The sequence below is a fragment of the Ananas comosus genome, linkage group 21 (genome assembly GCF_001540865.1).
Source record: "Ananas comosus cultivar F153 linkage group 21, ASM154086v1, whole genome shotgun sequence".
Lineage (NCBI taxonomy): Eukaryota > Viridiplantae > Streptophyta > Magnoliopsida > Poales > Bromeliaceae > Ananas > Ananas comosus.
In genome coordinates, this window is record NC_033641.1 from 9,458,181 (window position 1) to 9,479,473 (window position 21,293).

The 21,293-nt window shown below is 36.5% G+C and overlaps 3 protein-coding genes across 6 annotated transcripts; 1 reads left to right on the forward strand and 2 right to left on the reverse strand.

Annotated features, from left to right (window-relative positions):
* LOC109726570 (chaperone protein dnaJ 10) lies at window positions 1,325-4,318 on the forward strand. 2 transcript variants are annotated; one of them, XM_020256229.1, is made up of 10 exons: window positions 1,442-1,663; window positions 1,851-1,910; window positions 2,036-2,118; window positions 2,248-2,416; window positions 2,510-2,639; window positions 2,828-2,986; window positions 3,058-3,236; window positions 3,325-3,405; window positions 3,720-3,851; window positions 4,035-4,318. In XM_020256229.1, the coding sequence occupies exons 1-10, from the start codon at window positions 1,463-1,465 to the stop codon at window positions 4,110-4,112; spliced, it is 1,272 nt and encodes a 423-aa protein (XP_020111818.1). In that variant the 5' UTR covers window positions 1,442-1,462; the 3' UTR covers window positions 4,113-4,318. The 2 variants fall into 2 exon arrangements, with proteins under 2 accessions (XP_020111819.1, XP_020111818.1); XM_020256230.1 differs by lacking the exons at window positions 3,720-3,851; window positions 4,035-4,318 and adding an exon at window positions 3,566-3,672 and having other exon boundaries at window positions 1,325-1,663.
* Window positions 4,460-10,435, reverse strand: LOC109726569 (ACT domain-containing protein ACR3). 2 transcript variants are annotated; one of them, XM_020256227.1, is made up of 8 exons: window positions 10,285-10,435; window positions 6,693-6,776; window positions 6,458-6,503; window positions 6,142-6,256; window positions 5,973-6,040; window positions 5,237-5,860; window positions 5,048-5,152; window positions 4,460-4,973 (listed from the first exon to the last, which is right to left on the reverse strand). In XM_020256227.1, exons 2-8 carry the CDS (start codon window positions 6,749-6,751, stop codon window positions 4,656-4,658), a joined length of 1,335 nt encoding a protein of 444 aa, XP_020111816.1. In that variant the 5' UTR covers window positions 6,752-6,776; window positions 10,285-10,435; the 3' UTR covers window positions 4,460-4,655. The 2 variants fall into 2 exon arrangements, with proteins under 2 accessions (XP_020111816.1, XP_020111817.1); XM_020256228.1 differs by lacking the exon at window positions 6,693-6,776 and having other exon boundaries at window positions 10,285-10,425.
* Window positions 14,639-20,678, reverse strand: LOC109726484 (2-oxoisovalerate dehydrogenase subunit alpha 2, mitochondrial-like). 2 transcript variants are annotated; one of them, XM_020256084.1, is made up of 9 exons: window positions 20,389-20,678; window positions 17,667-17,804; window positions 16,991-17,173; window positions 16,416-16,573; window positions 16,223-16,322; window positions 15,735-15,846; window positions 15,495-15,634; window positions 15,147-15,332; window positions 14,639-15,030 (listed from the first exon to the last, which is right to left on the reverse strand). In XM_020256084.1, the coding sequence occupies exons 1-9, from the start codon at window positions 20,635-20,637 to the stop codon at window positions 14,863-14,865; spliced, it is 1,434 nt and encodes a 477-aa protein (XP_020111673.1). In that variant the 5' UTR covers window positions 20,638-20,678; the 3' UTR covers window positions 14,639-14,862. The 2 variants fall into 2 exon arrangements, with proteins under 2 accessions (XP_020111673.1, XP_020111674.1); XM_020256085.1 differs by having other exon boundaries at window positions 17,681-17,804; window positions 20,389-20,525.

Sequence of the window (21,293 nt, forward strand, 5' to 3'; positions counted from 1 at the left end):
CTAATCTTCATAAATAAGCTCGAAAGCCGAAAAATTAAGTTGTGTTAGAAGCAAGTTTAAGTTAATTCTCATGTATATAACTTTGAGATAAGCCATTAACAAGTATATGTGATTTGCCCATAATACATCTTTATTTCGTGCTAATTCGCGGTTACCAAATAAGATTAAGATATCATTTGTTTTGTGATTGGTTCGATTTTTTCGACCAATAGTATCTTACCTTCATAAACTAGTAGTTCAACATCGGTTCCGATTGGTTCAACCAATTTTTCGCTCGATCTGATTAAGAACTGATTTATAGTCTAACCGATTTGTCCGGACTATTCAATAAATATTGAAAAACACCGAATTTAAGTAATGCTGATAAAGTTTTCCTTCGTTTGGAATTTTTATTTAGTGCTGGACTTTTCAATCTATAACAAAGTGAATCAAACAACTTTAATGAGAGAGGATCTATAATTGATGAAATTTTGCATGACAAGATAAAAAAAATTAGGAAATTTTATTGAAACAATTGAGAAATTGTAAAGAATACATATTTTAAAAGAAAATAAAGTGCCTTTAAAATATAACAAAGTGGGAGGATTCTCCCCCAACAAAGTATAATCATAAGCTTCACTATAAACCCACCAAAAAAAAAAAAGAAAAAAAAGTAACCCTATTTTTCAAATCCTTTATGTGGGCGCCAACCCACACACTCTACACACTACCCCTCCTTAATTAATTAATTAATTAAGGAGGTAAAATGTATTCATGGCCTTGTATTATTCCAATATTATAACTCAATCCCTAGAGCATTTATTTCTCTAAATGCTTAGTACAAATTTGACAACAATGTTTTTCTTTTTTTTTTAACTCTAAAATGATTTTTTTTGATAAAAAAAAATTTTGATCGTAGGTAAAAGAATTAGTCATTGGTATGAAATGAACACCACACAGGAGGACTCATATGAGTCCGAGGCCTCTAAATCGGACATAAAAATTTTCCAACAAGTGATATCAAATTTATAATTTGGCGATTCTGGGCTACTCGTCTAAATGGTATAGTGCGATCAAGTAGGTACGAACATGATAGTTTTGTAGAGTGGAATCATGGAGCACGATAGAACGGTTTGACGCACTCGAAAAAATTAGACTCAAAAGGAGTTGAGATCACATGTGAAAGAAGAAGAATAGCCAGAGCTCAATTTGAGAATAGTACAGGGATTATGCATACATTTTTACCCTTCTCTTTTGATTAAGAGAGAGAAAGAGAGAGGGAGGAAGAGAGAGAGAGAGAGAGAGAGAGAGAGAGCTCCTCTCTCNTACAAAACCCCAAATTTCCTACTTCTTGATCCAATTAACGCCTCCTAAATCAAGCAAGAAAATGGCGCAAGCATTCGCAGATGAGTAAAATTCAAAGCATCTAGGAAAAGTGAAAAAGCGACCTGATTGAGAACAACACCGATGTCGACGAGGATAGATGCGAAAGTGCGGGAAATCGAAGTTATCATCGCCCGAGAACTTCTCCATTACAGCAACCTCGAACGTGATCAGGAGGAGGAGGAGGAGGAGGAAAGGGGCTTGTTCGGAGACGATGGCGAAGGAGACCGAGTACTACGACGTCCTCGGCGTCGATCCCTCGGCGTCGGAGGAGGAGATTCGGAAGGCCTATTACCTAAAGGTGAGACCTTTCCCCCAGTTCCAAGAACAAAATTCCGATTTTTACCTTGTTTTTCGGATTACTATCCCCTCAATTGTAATCGGTTTCATCAATTTTTGATGATTCCCACATTTACTGGTTCAATTTCGGTGGTTTCAATCGATTCCATGGGGTTTCTTCTGAGTTTCTGATTCAATGTTTGAAACAGGCAAGACAAGTCCACCCCGATAAGAATCCGAACGACCCGAAAGCCGCCGAGAGATTTCAGGCTCGTCTCGTAGAATTTAGTTCACTCATTTATACTAATTTAGCTTCTCCTATGATTCTTTTTTAGTTCTAAAGTGAAAACAAAAAAAGGTTATTAAGTGATTAAAGTTGGGAGCTTTTTCACAGGCATTAGGAGAAGCTTATCAGGTTCTGAGTGATCCAGTGCAGAGAAGGGCCTATGATGGCTATGGTAAAAATAGTGTATCGAGGTATTCGATTCGGTTCGATTCGATGCTCAAATATAATGATTGTAATGATACTTCGATTGTTCGGTTCGCATTGTTTCAATTCGTTGATTTTATGTTTTTTTTTTTTGTTCCACCACTCACCAATTTCAGGGAGAATATGTTAGATGCAACCGCAGTTTTTACCATCCTTTTCGGGAGCGAACTTTTCGAGGATTATATCGGGCACCTCGCTGTGGCGACGATGGCCTCGTCCGAATTGGCCTCCTCGGATTTAACAAGCGAGAATGATAATCCTGAAAAGCTCCAGGATCGATTAAAGGCGCGTTTTTTTTACGATGTTATTGTTAGCATGTTGTTCTCATTTGAAACTATTTAGCATTTTTGTTGATTCAAGTTATTGGTTGTCGCGAAGGCCGTGCAAAGAGAAAGAGAAGAGAAGCTTGCGAGGTTCCTCAGAGATTTTCTTAACCAATACGTTCGAGGTGACAAAGAAGGATTCGTTCATCGCGCAGAAGCCGAAGCAAGAAGGCTTGCTAGTACAGGTTGGCCAATCTTGCACTCTTATTACCTTTAAGACGAATCTCTTTTTTTTGCGATAATGTATATTATCCTTCCTTTGTTCTAAGTGAAAATCAGATAAAAATAGGCTAAAATGCGGGAAAAAACTTTGTCAGTGTCGTGATTTTCACTTTGGCTTCCTAAAATAATGACCCCGTATGTCGAAGTACAGCATTTGGACTTGATATTCTGCGCACGATTGGATACGTCTACTCGAGACAAGCTGCGAAGGAGCTCGGCAAGAAGGCCATGTATCTGGGAGTACCATTTCTTGCCGAATGGGTCAGAAACAAGGGCCATTTTTGGAAGTCGCAGATCACGGCCGCTAAAGGTTTGAACTTTGGAATATCCCTGTAAACAAAACAGCGGATTTATGTTGCTAACAAAAATAAGTTTCTACAGGTGCTTTGCAGTTGCTGCAGCTGCAAGAAGAAGCTTGCAGGCAGATAAATAAAGATGGCTGTGGCTCGGAACGAGACGTCGACTTACATTTACGGATGAACAAGGACTTGATGATGAACTCGCTGTGGAAACTGAATGTCGTAGATATAGAAGTTACGCTGTTACACGTTTGCCAATTGGTATGTTGTATTAGTTGTCTTAAACTGCATTATATTCTTCAATAAGTTAGTCGTTGATTTCCCGCAATTCGTCGCATTGTTTTTGTAGGTGTTGCAAGAGAGTAATGTAAAGAAGGAAGAACTTAAGGCCCGAGCTTTCGCTTTGAAAACTCTTGGAAAAATATTTCAGGTACAATTTCAGAATCCATACTTTTAAGTAGATTTCGGCCTGCAAAATTGTCTGTAATCTACATTTAAAATGCTGTCAGTTTGGACAGCGTACTTCTGGCGATTTAAGGCTGTAAAATTCAACAATAATGTGAAGTCATCTGAGTTCTTTTACTTTTCAGCCTCGCATTGAAAAGAGTTTACGGAATTGGACAAATTCAGTTGTTGAAGTACCTTTCATCTTTCGCATAATTTTTTTCATCTGATTGGTCATTCTCATCGTCGCGTAGCTCTCGTAGAGAAAATTCGTAGATCATATCTTGTTTTTATTTGCAGCGAGAAAAGCAACCTTTGCCGGCTGGAACATCGAAGCCGAACATTCTAGACGACGATGATAGCAGCTCCGATGCTAGTTCGGTCGACGATGTTCCTCGGACACTCTCATATCGAACTCCTCTACTTACTCAGGCAAGTTAAATACGATACCGTTAATGTTCACTGAAAAGTTAGTCTCACCGTTAAAGCACGTTAAAACTTCTTATCATACGACACATTTACGACAAGTACCATCATTGTTCGTCAGAATATATCTTCACAAATCTCAATTCACGTAAACTTCGTACTTCAATTAATCGGTTTGGCTATTTCCAGGGAATCGGCAGACTCTTCAGATGCCTCTGCAACCCGGCATTCGATGTCGATGACGATTTCGAACCCCACGGCAAGTGATAGACGAACAATCCAAGAATTAGACGAGGACATACAGCGATTACCTTTTTTCTTTTCTTTCTTTTTAACTGATCGAATCGCAAAATTTGGTCTTTGTTATGCTTCGACATCTACTTATTGTAAAGCGAGCTCCTATTTCGAACGATAAATATTCTCGTTTTCTGTATTTGAATTGTTAAATGTATCCTAGCTACTCATTCTATTTATTTTGCGAGATTTTCGTACACTGTTCAATTTAGTCATTTGTGTCAGATGTTTTCTAAAATTATGTGAAGATCCACTAGAATAAACTGAATTTTGTTATCAGAAAAATTGAAAATGATACAAAAAAGAAACAAAACAAAAAAGCAAAAAGAAAAATCAAATCCAAATTGCTAAGATAGGAACTTGTTTGAGATGTTACAACAGCATTATATACATATGGATTATGCTTTAACAATGTTTCCTACTGATGCAGTCACCAGTTTATGATCTTTCCTGGTTAAATTCGACTACTTTGCATCCGATTTCGGAAAATTACATAGTTTACAGCAGCACTGCCACTTAAATATTCGGCAACAGCTTCCCGAAGAAGCTCCCGAAGGAGAAGAAGCTGGCGTTCGCGGGATCGGAAGGAGACGGCGCCGCTACCTTCTTCGCGTTGAGCATGACGGTGTGGCCGATCTCGCGACGGAGGGCCTCGATGGCCCTGGTGTCGACCGGAGTCCCCGAGGGGTCGCAGACGTAGAACACGTCCACCGCCTGCTCCCCGACCGTCGTCACGTCGGCCCGCATCACCGACAGGCCGTGCTCGCGGAGCACTCTCGTCACGTCCGACAGCAGGCCCACCCGGTCGCGCCCGCAGATCTCCAAGCTGAAGCCCTGCATTGCAGCACAGCATCTGTTGGTTGATAAAAAGAATCTATACGCCGAAAACTATCACATCATTCATGCACCTCAGATACTCTTCTTAAGATTGCAGCTTCAATGCACTTGATCACTCTTTCCCTTTCGTCTTTCGAGTCGAGAGTGCGATCATCGTTGCGACGAATGTACAATTCCTGAAGTTCATCTAACAAGCTTAACGGAAAAAACAACGTCTGAATCGACTAAAACTTCTGCACATCGTAACTTTCCGGTCTAACCTGCAGAGCGTAAACGCCGTCGGACGAGATCGAGGCGTGGAAGACTACATACAGCATGTCCGTCAGCGTGCACACGATATCGAACAGCAGTTTCGACCGATCCTTGCACCTGACAGTCACCACCGAATACGCCTTCTCCCCGCAGTTTTCGACGGTAACGACAGGCCTCGAAACCAAGTCGCTGTCGGTCCCTTCCGTCAGTCCGCCGTCGCTCCCGTAGTCCTCGTCGGCGCGCATCAGCTGGTGGAGCCGTCGGTCCACGTGGGTCGAGCCCACCGAGAAGTTAGTGCGCCCCCCCCTGGCGTCGTCCCCTCGCCCCGCCAACACGTTTCTGAGCTGCTCCTTCATTACGGACAGACGTTCTGAATCATCTACCGCGCGGCCCGTGGCCTCGTCATTGATGTACAGCACGCAGGCCACGCGCATTCTGTGGGTCCATACCTCAGCAGCTATGATGTTGCAGTGCAGATTGGCGAGGACCGCGAAGATCTCGGATAGCAGACCGGGTCTGTCAGTTCCTATGAGCTCGACTGCGGTGTGATCGCCAATCGAGCGCATGCCGACGAGCCGTCCCGGGGACGAGTCCCCTTTAGGCCCGAATATGTTGCTCTCGGGCCCGAGGGCCTGCGACAAGTCGACACAAACATCTACATGAGTCCCCATCACAAAACATTCCAATCAAGCAATCAAAAACTATGTTTTCGACAATAAAACTACAAAAAAAAGAACAATATACCTTCTCGATGTACTCGATCGTTTGCGGGTCGGTGATCTTTCGACCGTGCTGATCCGTCACATGGAACACTGCATAAGTGATTCGAATTTTGATTTATATCTTTTTTTTTACCATTATTTTTTGTTTCTAATGTGAATTATAATAAAGTATGAAAAAAAGAGTATGTTACCATCCATGAACCATCCCCCATCAGAGGTGATGTATGCTTTAGAAATGGCCAAGTCCAAATCACTCAACACCTGAACCACTTCTAATAATATCCCTGTTTTGTTCATGCTATCCACCTGGGCACAAAAAGAGCAACAAAATAAACACAAATTAAGAGGAAAAAAAAAAAAGAGAAAAATTTTCATATTAAGGTTAAACTAAGGATATCTATATTGTTTTTCGTAGGATTCACTAAACTCATCAAAAATCGAAGAGCAAATTCAAAATAATATCGATTATAATTACTAAAAGATACGAGTTAGCGACGAATGCTTTACCTTAACCAATGTGCATTCGTCGCAGGCGGTGTTGTCGATGCAAACTCTGCAATAATCAATTCGATTACCAAGAACTTAAACAAAATAAGATAGTTCTTACACCAAAAAACAAACTGAAAAGGATACCATGGAGTAAAAGAAAACACGAAATAACTCGACATTCATATTACAATCATTTTGATTACAGATAACAACGGTTGCGAGTAATCGAAGCAAGAGTGAGGGAGAAAGAGACCTCGGCGGATTAATATGTAAGCTGAGGTTTTCGTATTCGGGATCGAAATAAGGCCACATCTCCACCAAGAACACTTCTCTATCTCTACATAAAGAGGTTAAAAAAAGAAGGAAAAAAGATAATATAAGCTTCAACTTTGTGTTTATAGGCACATAGATATTAGCTTATATAATCCATCATATGAACTAGATCAAGAAAAATTTTCTATGTTATGAACTGTATCAAAATTTGATATGGTATTGTTTAATACAAAGAACCTTTTCATATATATATAGTTATATACACACACACACACACACACACACACACACACACATACATATCTATATATATTTCTTGAGGGCATACATAAACTTTGTCAAAAGGAATGTTCATGTATATATGTAGGCTAAATTATAGAAAATTCTCCTATTAATACCCGCTTTTTTACTTTCCCTCACTGTCATTCAAAAACATACACTTTGCTTCCTTATAAAATAAAAAATGTTTCAGGGGATATGCTATGACAAAATGACCAAATTGCCCTCATCTTCTTCGGGGTGGACGTGGATAGAGGGTGGGCGAGGGCGAGGGTGAGGTGGCAGAGGCGAGGGTGAGGTGGCAGAGGCGGGCGAGGGCGTGTTTGTGTGCATGGAGAGTGAGGTGGGCGAGGTGGCGCGGCCGAGGTGTAAAAGAGGTGGGCGAGGTGGCGCGGCCGAGGTCGGTGAGGAAGGATGAAAATTTGAGGGGCATTTTGGGTATAAAATATAGGATATAAATAAAATCCTAACGGAACACTGACGACGAGGGTCAAAATGAATATTTTTCATTTTATAAGAAGGGCAAAGTGTAGATTTTTAAATGACAGTGGGGAAAAGTGAAAAAGCGGGTATTGACAGAAAAATTTTCTGTCATTTAGCCATATATATATATATATATATATATATTGCATATGATGCAACATATAATGCAACATAAGAAAGAGAGTGAAAGTGTGTTGAGTTGAGATCATGTTGTGGGCTTATAAAATTATATATATAGCATTAATTGTGAGACCCATTGAACAAAATTAAAGTAAAATATGTGTGTTGATGACTCACCTTAGCAACTACTTTATACCTAAATACCCATTAAACTACTAGTAAGTTAGAAGGCCACTTATCGATGCGTTGAGCAAAGCATAATTTGTTAAAATAAGTCCCTAGAGAATCAAAGCTACACGTCGATGTGACTTAATATCGCGATAGATTAAAAACTTAGTTGTAACAATCACTAGCTATAAAGTGTATATATATATATACATTAATCTTAGAGCCAAAGAACCATTTGGAAAAAAGGTTGAAATAATGAAATAATTTGAGATTCCTTTAGCAAGAACAGTGGCGCCACTTGGTAGTAGAAAAAAAAAGAAGAGCGAAAGCATTGGCTTGAACAAGTATGGCAAAAATAGGATATATTTCATTTGATATGAAAAATGAGCACTATTACAAATCATCGAACCGCTATGTGCTGGCATGCTGATGCGCTGACAATGACAGATTGCCGTGTGTAGTACAGACCGCTGACAATGACAGATTGCCTTATGTAGTATAGACAAAGGCAATCTGTCATTATCAGCACATAAACATAACAGTACGGTACTCGTAAAAGAATTATCCAAATCGTCAAATCAGCTATTGTATGGTAGGATTACCCCATGCACAAAAAAAACCCTACACAGACGGCTGTCGTAGACAATGAGTGCTTCTTAAAGAATCTACCTTCTATGATAGATTGATATGCACCAAAAACATAACCAATGACAAAAGTATATATCTTTTCGGAGGACAAAACTTCAGTAAAACGTTTCGGCTAAGTCGTTGTCATATATTAATTTTGTTTTTATTAAAACATTCGTCAGATGCTTTCTAATACTAAAATTAAAAAAATAAAATAAAATTTTTTAAATAGAGATAAAACTGACATGTAGAAATAAATCGCGTTGACGAGCTCTCCACTTTTTCTTTTTCTTTTTCTTTTTTTTTTGTTTTCTTTCTGAGGATCTGGTCTAAAGAATTAATTACTTTTGAAAAAGTTTATATGTTTTATTATAAATTAAAAAAAATAAATGCTAAATGATTGGTGGAGGCAAAAAGAGGCGAGATTCCCAAGCCATGATCGATTCATCGCGAACGGCTCAAAATACGTCGAAACATCCTCTGTCCGCCACGTGTCGGCAAACAATTGGCTGCGCTCATATCTATGAGGATACGTCGTGTCATCGACACGTGGCGAGAATCTAAATGCGCCCCACTTGCGCGCTGAGGCGTTTTTACGATTTTGCCCTCGTAATAATTATGGTGGGCGCACGCGCGTCCGCATAGATCGGGGTAACGGGTTATACCCGCTAAGGATGTCAACTGAGAACGTCCGATATCCGAATCCGAATCCAAATAGATTAGCGGATAAAATTTGAATACGGGAATGACTAATAAAAATTTGACAAATCTAAATTCGGATATAAATTTTTTTTGTATTTGAATTTATATTTTAATATCATTTATTTTGAAATATAGTAAGGAGAAATGATTGTTTTCGGATTTTCGGGTTCGGATCCGGATTCGGGTGTACGACTATCATTTTGTGGACTCGGACATAAAACCCTTCGGAGCTCGAAGGGTGAGACCGGTCCAGGATAGGGACATGTCAATTGACCAATCAGAACCGTCCGATCAGAATCGGACGGCTGGGGTTTATCCCAAGCGTAGCCCTAGTGTTCCTACAGCCGCGATCTATGAACCTCGAGAGTCGGAAACAGTTCAATAGATGAAATGCATGAAAACCCCTCGACTTTAGATATATTTTACAAAGCCCCCTAAACTTTTTTTTTTTTTACCATATTCTTAATTTCCATTTATTTTTACTTAGTTTAGTTGTAAATTTTGCTAAATTAAATAATAGTTCTGTTTAATTTAATAGCTCCAATAGTTAGCGGCCAATATCTAAGGTCTCGATTGGTATCGATGCTAATTTTTTTTTTTTTTTAAAATACTAATTTTAAATAATTTAATGTGTTAAAGAAAAAGTTTTGCGTTCGTTATTATAATTGATTGAATTATATAATACATCTGGCAGGGTAATAAATGAAATTTTTTTTTTCAAGAAATAAAAGCTAAAAAATTATTTTAAATTTTTATATTTTGTTGTCGAGTAAACATTTTTGATAAAAAGATTACAATCAATTTACTATTTATTTCTGCATCTTTTGATATACAAAACTTTATTTAAAATAACAATAAATAAACACGATACCAAACGACGCCTAATAAAGTTGTTAATTTTGACAAAATTTTTAATAAAATTGACTAAAATAGCTCAAATTAAAAATGGGTGATCACCAAATACAATGTTTAGGGGCCTATTTCAAAAACCAAGCACTCAAGAGAATCTCCATACAATTTTACCAAAATATAAAATAGTAATAATAGTTAATTAATTGTTTAGAGGAGTTCATCAAAGAGTAGTAACAAATTTTTTTTTTTTTTTAACCAAGCAGCCAAAAACTATCAATGAATCATTGGATAAGAAGATAAAAATTTGTTACTACTCTTTGATGAACTCCTCTANTGCATACCTCTTTTAATGCTTCTTGTTCTTGATCTTCTTCTTATTAGAGAGAGAGAGAGAGAGAGAGAGAGAGAGAGAGAGAGAGAGATTGGGATTGAGATTGGAGAAGGGATTAGATGAGAGTAATAAGAAGAGTGAGGAGAGAGAAAGAGAGGAGAGAGAGAATATGGATGGAGAGAGAGAGAGAGATTGTACCCTCTCTCTCTCTCTTTCTCTCTCTACTTTCTTAGTTCTCCTCTCTCTCTCTTTCTTTCTCCTTGTTTGGTTTGGCTCTTAACTATCCATTGGAATTTATACATCTCACAAAAAAAAAAGTAAATAATAATAAACAATAAAAGATACTCTATAGTATTTTTTTTCTATAAAAAAATAATATATAATTTGTCCTTTCAAATATGATCACTTAAAAAATTTTAAGTAATGAAATTTATCCCTCTTAAGTTCTAACTTCTTTTAATCAGGTTTAATTCAGGATTAGACTGAGGATAAAGTTAATCCAAGATTAATCAGACATCAGCTAACAAAATTGCATATGTATATATAGAGAGAGAGTTAAGCTGAAATACTATTAATAAGCAAACGGTGTCTGTTACCACCCATTTATTTTCGATGATTAAGCCTCCGATTCGACGATCAGCACTGTTGAACATGGTTTATATCACTTGAAGTATTTAAAAACTAAATTTTAAATCTTTTCGATATTATTAGCTCAATGATCAAAGGATTTCAAAATTTTTAATTTTAATGGTCGATATAAGGTGTTTTCTCGTTTAGCAGTGTAAAGATAGCCAAATCAATTGAATTTTTGTTAGAAAATTCTTTAAACTATTTAGAACAAGATCTATACTCTTGATCTTGATTATAAGACTCCTATCATTACTTTTTAAAAAATATTTATATTTTCAGCTATTCACTTGATGGACAAGAGAATAATATCGAAAAAATATAAAATTTGGTTTCTAAATGCTTCAAGTGGTATAGATTGTGTTCAATAGTGCCGATCGTCCATTTGGAGATTCCATCATTAGAGATAAATGGACGACAATAGAACTTGTTTACTAGTGATAGTATTCAAACTCAACTCTATATATATATAAATAATGAAGATGCTGAAGAAGTAATCCAAACTTAATTAGAATTTAACTAAGAGTTAAAGTCCAGTAGAGGTAAGATTATCCAAATCATATTTTGTCATATTTAAAAGTCTACATAGTTAGAAAAGTCTTTGTGTGAAATGTATAGGTGTATGGCTAATATGATATAACTTACTCTTGGGATATTTGTCCTTATCAATAATACTAGTATTATAGCTTACATATAAGAATTGGTTGTATTGGTTACTGTTTTATCTTTCTCCTCTAATATATTTTATTCATATTATTTTATTTTAGTATTTTAAATTTTTTAGTTAAATAATTAGAGAGAGCGAGAGAGTTGCCACCTATTTGTTGTCGATGATGAAACCTTCAAATGGACACAAAAATAAATATCCGGTACGTCAATAATTAAATGGACACAAAAATTTAATTTTTAACATAAAAATTAAATTTTATGTTTTTTCGATATTATTCTCTTGTCCATCAAGTAGACACAAAAATAAATAGTTGAAAATAAATATCCTTCAAAACTGATAATACGAGTCTCGTAATCAGATCAAGTGTATAAATCTTGTTTTAAATATTTCAACAAATTTTCTAACCAAAATTCAATTGATCTATATATATATCTTCACGCCGTTGAACCAAAAAACGATTCGTATTAACCAAAAAACGATTCGTATTAACCATTAAAATTATAAATTTTGAAATCTTTTGATCATTAGGCAAATGTTGTGGAAAGATTTGAAATTTGGTTTCTAAAAACTTCAAGTGACATAGATCATATTCAACGACGTCGATCATCAATTTAAAGACTCCATCATCGAAAATAAATAGGTGGCAATAAATCTCGTTTATTACTAATAAATTTGGTTTCTAAATACTTCAAGGAATAGCGCAGATCAACTGGCCGGTCTTGTGGTGGGCTGCAGGACCGATATAGCGGTAGGCTGCAAGACCCCGCGACGTTGCGGATATAAAAAATATTTTAATAATAAATTTTAGTTTATATTTTTATATTTTTATATAATTTTATTAGTCTAATTATTAATTAAATAAAGTTATATAAAAGTAATTTAATAATTAAATCTATTTAAATAAAAATAACTAAATTGGTATTTGTGCAACGTAAATTATATAACAGCTTATAAGTAATTAAATTATTTAGTAATTGAATTATTTATAAAACTTATGTGGAAAAGATTTGAAGAAATCTATTTAAATAATTTAAATAAATCAATAAATAAAAGAGAAATAAAATATTAGAAAGAAATTATTTCATCTACGGTATGTATGAATAAATCTTATACACAAAGTTTTTAAATTTTTATTATAAAAATCTAAACTTTGTAATTTTTTATACATAGAGTTTTTATATGGTGTAGATCACATATATTAGATTATATTTTAATTTTACAATATTGATATTAAAAAAAAATTTTGTGCTACTAATATACCAGGTGCAGGGAATAATTTTTGATAGTTGAGAAATATAAGATAGAATCGTGCATTGGGTGTATAGCAAATACTATACATCATATTTCTAAAATCCTATTATAAAAATTTAAATTTCGTATTTTTTTTTGTATATCATCATTTTACGTGATTTAGATCACATATATAGGATTAGGTCCTATCACGCGATTTATATAATTTATTAAGCAATTTATTAATAAAATTAATTAATTATATATATATACAATGATCCCACTATTCTAATAGATTGGATGCTTTTATGCTGATTTGGAGCATCAATTTGTGTGGTGCAAATCTTTTTTTTCTTTTTTTTAAAGAAAAAAGATGTCTCTTTTGGGGATTTGGGGACCTTATGGCCCTAAATGTAGTGGAGTTTTATGCTGTAAATAATTAATTATCTTTATTTCTTCAACTTTTTAAAAGTTAGAAAACTTTAGTTTCTAGTAAGTGGAACTTAAGTGACAAAGTGAACGCTTTAATGATTTCTGAAAGAACTTTGCCTACTCCAAGAAAATTTGAGCATATTTCAACGAACAAGCTGATGGAGTTTTTTTTTTTTCAGTAAAATTGTAGCGGAAAGTTAAAATGAAATTTTAAGATTCAAAGCTTTTGTTTCTGTAGTAGCGGATTACTGGAATGGTTGTTAGTTAACAAAGAATTTGCTAATAACTTAACTTTTTTTTTATATAGTTCTACATAAACAGCACTTCTACAGCAGCAGCGATAAACTTGGCGAAACTTCCTGCTTTTCTGTATGTGAAGTTCTCAAAAAAAAAAAAAAAAAGTCTCACAAAGATTTTCTCCTGTAAATCTCAATTACTTTTAAGACTCAAAAGCTTATTTCAGCTTTGTGCGGTCGCTAAAATTTCTAAAATCCGTGTTAACCAATATCCAACGGTGGAGAGTGAAGCAATGAGTTGAGTGGGTAAACAGCTAGGAAGCACTTGTGCATAGCAAGTAGAAATGAAATGGATGATGAAACTGAGAAATTATCGCGTGCACCGAGTGTATCCGTACACCTGCGCACCGCCAATCTGTCGGTTTGTTTGTCCCATCTTATATGTCAATCTGTATAGTGCACAGATGTACGGATGCACCGGGTGCACGCAATATATTTCTCGACGGCGTAAGGCCAAAAAAGACAATGCTAAATAGCATGGGCCCATGCATGTCATGGAAAATGGTCCATGACACCATCAATGGCTAACCCTAGCCTTTGACTCAGCTCAGGTCACTTTGCTCAATGGATGTGCATGCAAAAGCCAAAATGGTGGTGTAGCACACTGTTGGCTTGGTCCAGTTGCTGTCACTTGATAACACAACCAATTCAACTCCACAATGTAAAGTAGAAATGATGGCCAAGGAAAGGGAACTTTGGATGATCATCATTTGCTCGCTTCGCTTGGATTTTGGAACAGTTTCTCAACTCTGAAATGCATAATGAGTAGTCGAAACCAACCATTCGAGCACAGAATCATACACTCTAATATGAAGCTTCTGCTTGTAGCTGCGCGAAGAAGTTGCTAGACAGAAGTTCTGTTCAAACAGCAATTCAAAATAAAAGCTGTAATTGGGTCGAACAAGCCGGCATTTCTTTTGACAGCAGTTCTTTCCATGCAGCAGCCACCAAATTTTCATTTGCCACTACTAACATGAACAGTTAGACATGCTTTTTGCACCTTCAGTTCATCATCCCTTTATATCCTTTGTAACCATCTTGTATTTCCAAATCATTCTACAATAAATTGCAAAGATATCTTCCTAATTCTTCACAAAGAGAGAGAGAGAGAGAGAGAGAGAGAGAGATTCACTCAGCTCATAGAAACATACAAGGATTTAGAGCTCCTAAAATAGGCCTCTTTAAATACTTCATTTCTCGACGTTTAATTTTCATTATTCACCAAATTAATCCACAGATGACTATATACCTATATGCACCACATGGCCTTTATTGATCATTTAGTAATAGGGGGTTGGTGAGATTGAATATAAGCATTACCAAATCGATTCCCCTAAACAGGTACATCAGGTGGGTAATCCCCAGGATGCTTTTTAACCGTCTCGCGAAGCGACTTCTCTTGTTCGATTAGGTTGGAAGGAACTCGATCGTAAACATCCGTAAATAAATCAGACAGCGGCGGTTTCTCCACCCTCTCTGCAACCTGAATAGCTTGCAATAGCTGCAGAATGAAGCGTATCAACAAACCAAGTTCAGCAAAACAGGAATCGAAGAGGAACGAAGTAAATTAACTACCCAAAGCTTGCTTGGGGTACACATTGACATTGCTAATTTTACCTCCTTCCTCACTTGGCTTCGAAGTTCTGATTCCGTTGCATCACACCACCAGCCGTTCCTTTCGATCCATTTTCTGTATCTCGAGATTGGATCTCGTGCCGTTCTCCAGTGCTCTATCTCGTGAATTGGCCGGTACTTGGTCGAGTCATCCGATGTGGAGTGATGGCCCACTCTATAAGTTAGGGCCTAGCCATTTTGAATCAACAACAATGGTCAATGGTCAACTAAGGCCTTCTCCACAAGCAGTAGTTCATAAAATACAAAAATCTTAAGTCCAAGAGAATTCTCTAAAATCAGAAACTGGCAGGTTTTCATAAATTCTAGCCATATTTTAGACAAAGAAAGTACCTCTACTAAAATGGGTCTACATTCACTTATAGCCATCTCACGGGCAGCATGCACTGCACTATAAACCGCAAGAGCGTCGTTTCCATCTACACGGATGCTTCGCATCCCATAAGCCTGGCCACGAATAACAGCACCATCACCTACCATCGCAATGTCATGAAAATGAACAATGCCATTACTCATGTGAAGTTGTAAACAATATGAAGTTCAAAATCAAACATAAGTGTTGTTCTTTGGTACTTCGAAATTGTTCTGTTGTCGGGGTACTGATTGCCCAACCATTGTTACGGCAAAAGAATATTACTGGGACCTCCATCACAGCAGCAAAGTTTAATGCGGCATGGAAATCTCCCTACCAAATCAATGCAGGCCATCAGGAAAATAAAGCCAGGCATTCTGAAATATACTCAGTTAAAGTCAACAGTTAAGATTGTGTTCAATATGTTTTTTTTTTCTGTTTGTGTTTTAAGATTGCAATGTTCTTTCATGTTACTCGTTAACATATTTGACATCAATCATTGCTTTGTTTTGAAATTCAAAAAAAAAAAAAGATATAGAAAATTCTATTTTCTTTTTTCAGTTTAAAAAGAAAGATTAATAGCACATTTATTTGCAACTACAAACAAAGGGCTGCAGTTCAACATATTTGAAGATCTATTTAGACTTAACACGAAATCTGATAAGCAATGCCGAAAGATATCTAAGGAGATTTTCTGTATATAATATACCTCGCTGGTGCCACCATCGCCAAAATAGGTAATAACACATGCATTCTTCTTCTCCATCTTGAGGGAGTAAGCTGCTCCAGCAGCATGAGGGAGCTGTGTACTAACAAGAACCAAAAGTGAGGGAAAAATATAATCAATCAACAATCTGTTATTTTTTTTCCTAAAGTACAAAGATGATGGTTTTTTTCCTTACGCTATAGGGGATGAAACTGTGAAGTAGTTCAGCTGGTTCGATCCATAATGAATTGGCATCTGTCGCCCTTTTCCATAGTCAGACTTATTTCCAAAGCACTGGTTGGCGAATTCTTGAAGGGTGAAGCCGCGCCATAAAAGGACTCCAGGCTCCCTGTACTAGATTAGTTGCCACATTTTCCATTAATTACCAGGGCATAGATTCAAGCCTTGTAAAATCATCAGAAGAATAGAAAGCCTTCTGCTTTTTGGTGTGGGAGGCTTTACATTTATAACTTTGGAAAATCAGCTATTTATGCATATACCTCCACGCCATCTCAATTTAAATAGATACCCCTTGAAAGTGCAGTTTCTTACACATCTAACCTTAAGTTAGGAGACGCACAATCGATGGGGTGAGTTGGCAAAGTTTTCTAAAGAGGGGTCATTTTGTATATAGAAGAGTACATATACAAGAAATAAATTTTTAAAGGTAAGCATCAAAATTCACATTTAAAGGAATACATTTATGCCAATAACGCAAGTTTTTACAGGTACTATGCAAATATATCGTTCTTTCTAATTTTTAGTTTTTACCTGTGGGAGGACAATATCATCCAAGCTAAGTGCAGCAGCTGATGCGATGTTGATTGCCTCTTCACCAATGGAAGTAAGGTAAAAGGAGATTCTTCCTTGTCGCTGTGCTTCGTAGAAGATAGTGTCCATGACTTGGAGAGTGACCATGTCATTGTACATTTTCAAAGCAACTTCCTTGCTTACCTGATGATTGAAACAGCTCACGATTAACGCGAAGTACAGCTGAAGAGTGAAGCTTAGTGCCTGCTTGATCAGGCTTTTGAAATAGCTTCTCCACAGCAAAATGCAAAATGCAAAAGCTCCTAGAAACCATATATTTGGCTAAGAAATAGGTTAGATCTTTTGCTGTGGCGGAAAGCTGAAATGAGCCATTGGCTCCAAAGTAGAATTTCCAATTAAAAACCTCTGTTTCTACCATAGAGAGAAGTTGTAAAGGAGAATTATAGGAAAAAGTCAAAAATGTTTTTGTGAACCACTCTACCAAAACAACACTTCTGGAAAAGCTCCAACCAGGCTAAGTAGGCTCTAATATCTTTCTGAAGGATCATATTCTAATGAAGACTGCTGAGGGAAGAAAATGTGACTCTACATCCGTATAGAGAAACCATGGCTTTTATAGGAGTGTGGTATTGTTTCAGCTTGATAAATAAGTTCACTTTGGCATGACCAAAAGTACCTCTTGAAACTTACAGCCAGATATTGTTTGTCCATCGTCATCGAGAACACGATAGCAGTTGACTCGCTCAACTGGGGACTCAGAAAGAAATCTCATTTCTGCAATGAATGTAACCTTTCCGCCGGGAAAATCCAATACCTGTATCAATGGCAAGAAATGTTAGATAGGTTAGATAGGTATATAAAGAATTCAGTTCCATGTATAGAACCTACAATCCCAGTGCAATCTCTCTTGTAGAGTTCAGATAACAAATTTTGAGCTATTTGAATTTGTTTTGAAATGCAAAAGGGTGACTACAGATTTGCAACAATTACTCCACAGTTAGGGGGCAATTTGGAGCATCAATACATCAGTATCAGCTAACAAAGTTCATGTTCAAGATTGCTCTGGCATGAGCAACAATATTTTGGTTCCATATGGCAGAATTCTTTGCATGTGCTAAAAGTGGAGCATAAGATGTCCACATTCCAAAAGACCATAGTACATGTTGAAGGTTTCTTCTGATTACCACAACATATTCAACTTTTCTTTCAATTTTCAAGAATTTCAGGACTTTTGGCAGGGATCTCGTGTAACCAAAGAATACAGTGTTTTCTCTTTTAGTGGCATTGACTTATCAAGTTATAAGACAGCTAACTCCTCAAATATTAAGTTTTACATGACGAATAGAAGTTGATCATTCTAAGGTTGTTATATTAGATCAATTTTACTTCACCCAGTGAATAGCATACTTACTGACAACACTTTTACAATTTCTCTTGTTTATCCGTAAGATGTTCACCCCCAAGTAAAAAAACTGTTCCATGAACAATTTTATGTCTAAAGGAAAATCTTTGAAACCAAGTACGTTAAACCAAGGATTTAAGTGCTGGCCGTGCCGCACCGTGCCGGTGTGACACGTACCGTGCCACCAAGAAAGGGGCACGGTACGGGGCGGTCTCGGAGCCCCCTCCGTGCCGCGGCACGCGGGACCGTGCCGCACGAGACAGAGCAGCACGGTGATGCGTGCCGCGGCACAGTGCCGTGCCAGCACTGTGCAAAATTTTTTTTTTTTGTTTTTTTTCTTTTTGTTTTATTTTTTGGGATATCCGAAGCATTCTGGGTACCCTACAACCCCAAAAAATATTGCAAATCGAAGATCTATTTATTAGGCAAGTCAAAAAAATTATAATTTAATTTTTTTTTGTTTATCAATATAGGGCAATTTTTTAATTTACATATCCAATCCCTCCGTTTTCACCACAGACATCCATTTTTTCTTCACAAATTATTTTATCAAAATTTATCGCACCGTGAAACTTTTGCCAAATTAGGGAAACAAAATCGAACTCAATAAAAAAAAATTTAAGACACATCAAACATAAAATTTTATTTTTGCGTTAGAAGATTGAAAATACTGATAAAATTAAAAGTTAAATTAAATTAATTGATACTTAAATTTATTTAATTTATTTGTCATATAATTTATCGCTTAATTTTTTTGATAGATCCTAATTTTTTGAAAAAATTAATTAAAAAATATTTTTTTAAAATAATTTTAAAATTATTTTTTTGTAGTTTATAAAAGAAAGACTGTAATATGGTCAAAAGAAAAAAGGAAAAAAAAGATGTCTTTGCATTTTAAAAATTCTAACCTGTAAAAATTTCTATTCTGCATCAGATATAGTTGTACTTTACATACAAGAAAGCTTACAAGTATGTTAATTGATGAGTATAGTAAACTATACATAGCAAATATTAATAATTATTTGATTAAATCTTTCAAAATAATATTATAAGAGTTTATTGAAACTAAAAAAACTAAAATAAGTCTGTGCCAAAGCATGCCAGTAGGAGGTCATGCATATCCATCGGTACGCAAGCGTACCATGTGTCGGCACGCAAGCGTGCCGGTGCCGTACCGTGCCAGGCAGACAGCGGCACGCCCCCGTGCCACGGCACTAACCTTGCGTTAAACTCAGGGAGGAAACTATCCAATTTCTTGGTCTTGTTCTCTCTACAAGCACGTTTGTGAAATTCAACTTGAAAATTTTCCATGTTACAGTTCACAATCTTGTTTCTGTTAATAATTTACCACTTTATACCCTGTGACTCTCTTTGCCTTTTGGAGCAGCAAAAGTATAACTCTCAGTTTTATCCCTCTTGATTGATTATTAGTTTATAGTAAGCATGAAAAATATACAACTATTACCATGATTCTAGGTTTTTAAAAAAAAAAAACACCTCCCAATGAGGAAGGAGAGTTTTGTAGATACCTTACCAAACACTTTATTACTAAAATATAAGATAAAATTTCTGTAACAGTATTACCATTTTAATATGCCTAAAGAACACTAATCACATGATTGACATCAAATCGCAATCACTATCAAGTACATAACAATTATTAAAAGCTAAGTGCTAGAAGATACTAAAAGGTGTCACTTTCTCCACCAACCACTCATTTATTTGAGGAACTTTACCATACTACACATCTAATCCTTCGCCAAAATAGATTTGCAATTATAGAATATACCAAACCCCTCAAATTTTTTTTTTTTTATTTTTTTTTTTGGGTTCTATTGCACAGAATCGACATAAAATCTTATAAAACTAGTTGCAATCACAATCAAACTAATAAAAGACACATTTTTCCAGAAATTTCTCCCTATTACGCATCAAATCGTCCTAAATTGGGCGAAACAACTATAATCGGAAACTAGGGTTCCGAAAAAACTCTCACCCGATTATCGCGAGGATCCTCCCCTTCGTCGCTCGACCCGACACTCGGAGCGGAGCAAAGAGGCCTCCGATCGCCAAAAACCCTACCCCCACATCGATCGCCGCGCCTCGGGTGGGAAGAAGGGGTCGGGGTCGGATTCGATGGAGAGGGCGACGGAGCCCAAAGCAGGCTCCGCCTCAGAGCGTCGACGGCGCCGATTCTGACGCCGAATTGGTGCGACAACCTCGATCTCGCGAGCCACAGCACCATTGCCGAACAAGCGAGCGAGATAGAGAGAAGAGAGAGAGAGAGAGAGAGAGAATGGTACGAGTGTTCTCTGTTCTTCTTCTTCTACTACTACGACGCTTCTTTCTCCTGCGTAGTGTTTGTGATCCATTAGTTTGCGTTCGTGTTGTGTGGATGGATAGAGATGGAAACCGACACGAGAGTTTCTTCATGCACCCGGATCAAGCGGTGCACGTGCACGCAACATCATGACAAATTATTAGGGTAATTTTCAATAACACGACCTTTCGTTTCGCACTTTCTCACTTTACTACCAGTGTGTTTTAATAATGTATCAATTAGTACCATATGGTTTCATAATTTTTTTTCATCGGCCCCTATGTTAACTTTTTGTTAAATCATATACAAAACTTTCAAATACCTCACGTATAGTTTATCGAATATTTACTTTAAGACCGTTTGTTGGCGGTATAAGCGAATAACGGAAGTTTATCCGCTATCGCAACGAATAATTTTTTACCGGAATATTTTATCCCGCTCAAATTTTACTATTTCGGCTATTCCGAAATAGTAAGCGAATTTACTATTCCACCATTTTGATGGAATAGTTCTATTCAATATTTAATTTCAAACTTTATAAAATTATAAATTAAATTAAAAATAAAATATATAAATAATAT

Coding starts and splice junctions, on each gene's coding strand:
- LOC109726570 (XM_020256229.1), top strand. CDS start 1,463: ATGCGAAAGTGCGGGAAATCGAAGTTATCATCGCCCGAGAACTTCTCC. Junction 2,119..2,247: donor GGTAAAAATAGTGTATCGAG/GTATTCGATTCG, acceptor CACCAATTTCAG/GGAGAATATGTTAGATGCAA. Junction 3,237..3,324: donor TGTTACACGTTTGCCAATTG/GTATGTTGTATT, acceptor TTGTTTTTGTAG/GTGTTGCAAGAGAGTAATGT.
- LOC109726569 (XM_020256227.1), bottom strand. CDS start 6,751: ATGTGGCCTTATTTCGATCCCGAATACGAAAACCTCAGCTTACATATT. Junction 5,153..5,236: donor ACGGCGTTTACGCTCTGCAG/GTTAGACCGGAA, acceptor GATGAACTTCAG/GAATTGTACATTCGTCGCAA. Junction 4,974..5,047: donor TCTTAAGAAGAGTATCTGAG/GTGCATGAATGA, acceptor GCTGCAATGCAG/GGCTTCAGCTTGGAGATCTG.
- LOC109726484 (XM_020256084.1), bottom strand. CDS start 20,637: ATGGTGCTGTGGCTCGCGAGATCGAGGTTGTCGCACCAATTCGGCGTC. Junction 17,174..17,666: donor CTGGCTGTAAGTTTCAAGAG/GTACTTTTGGTC, acceptor TTCAATCATCAG/GTAAGCAAGGAAGTTGCTTT. Junction 15,031..15,146: donor GAAGCCAAGTGAGGAAGGAG/GTAAAATTAGCA, acceptor TTCATTCTGCAG/CTATTGCAAGCTATTCAGGT.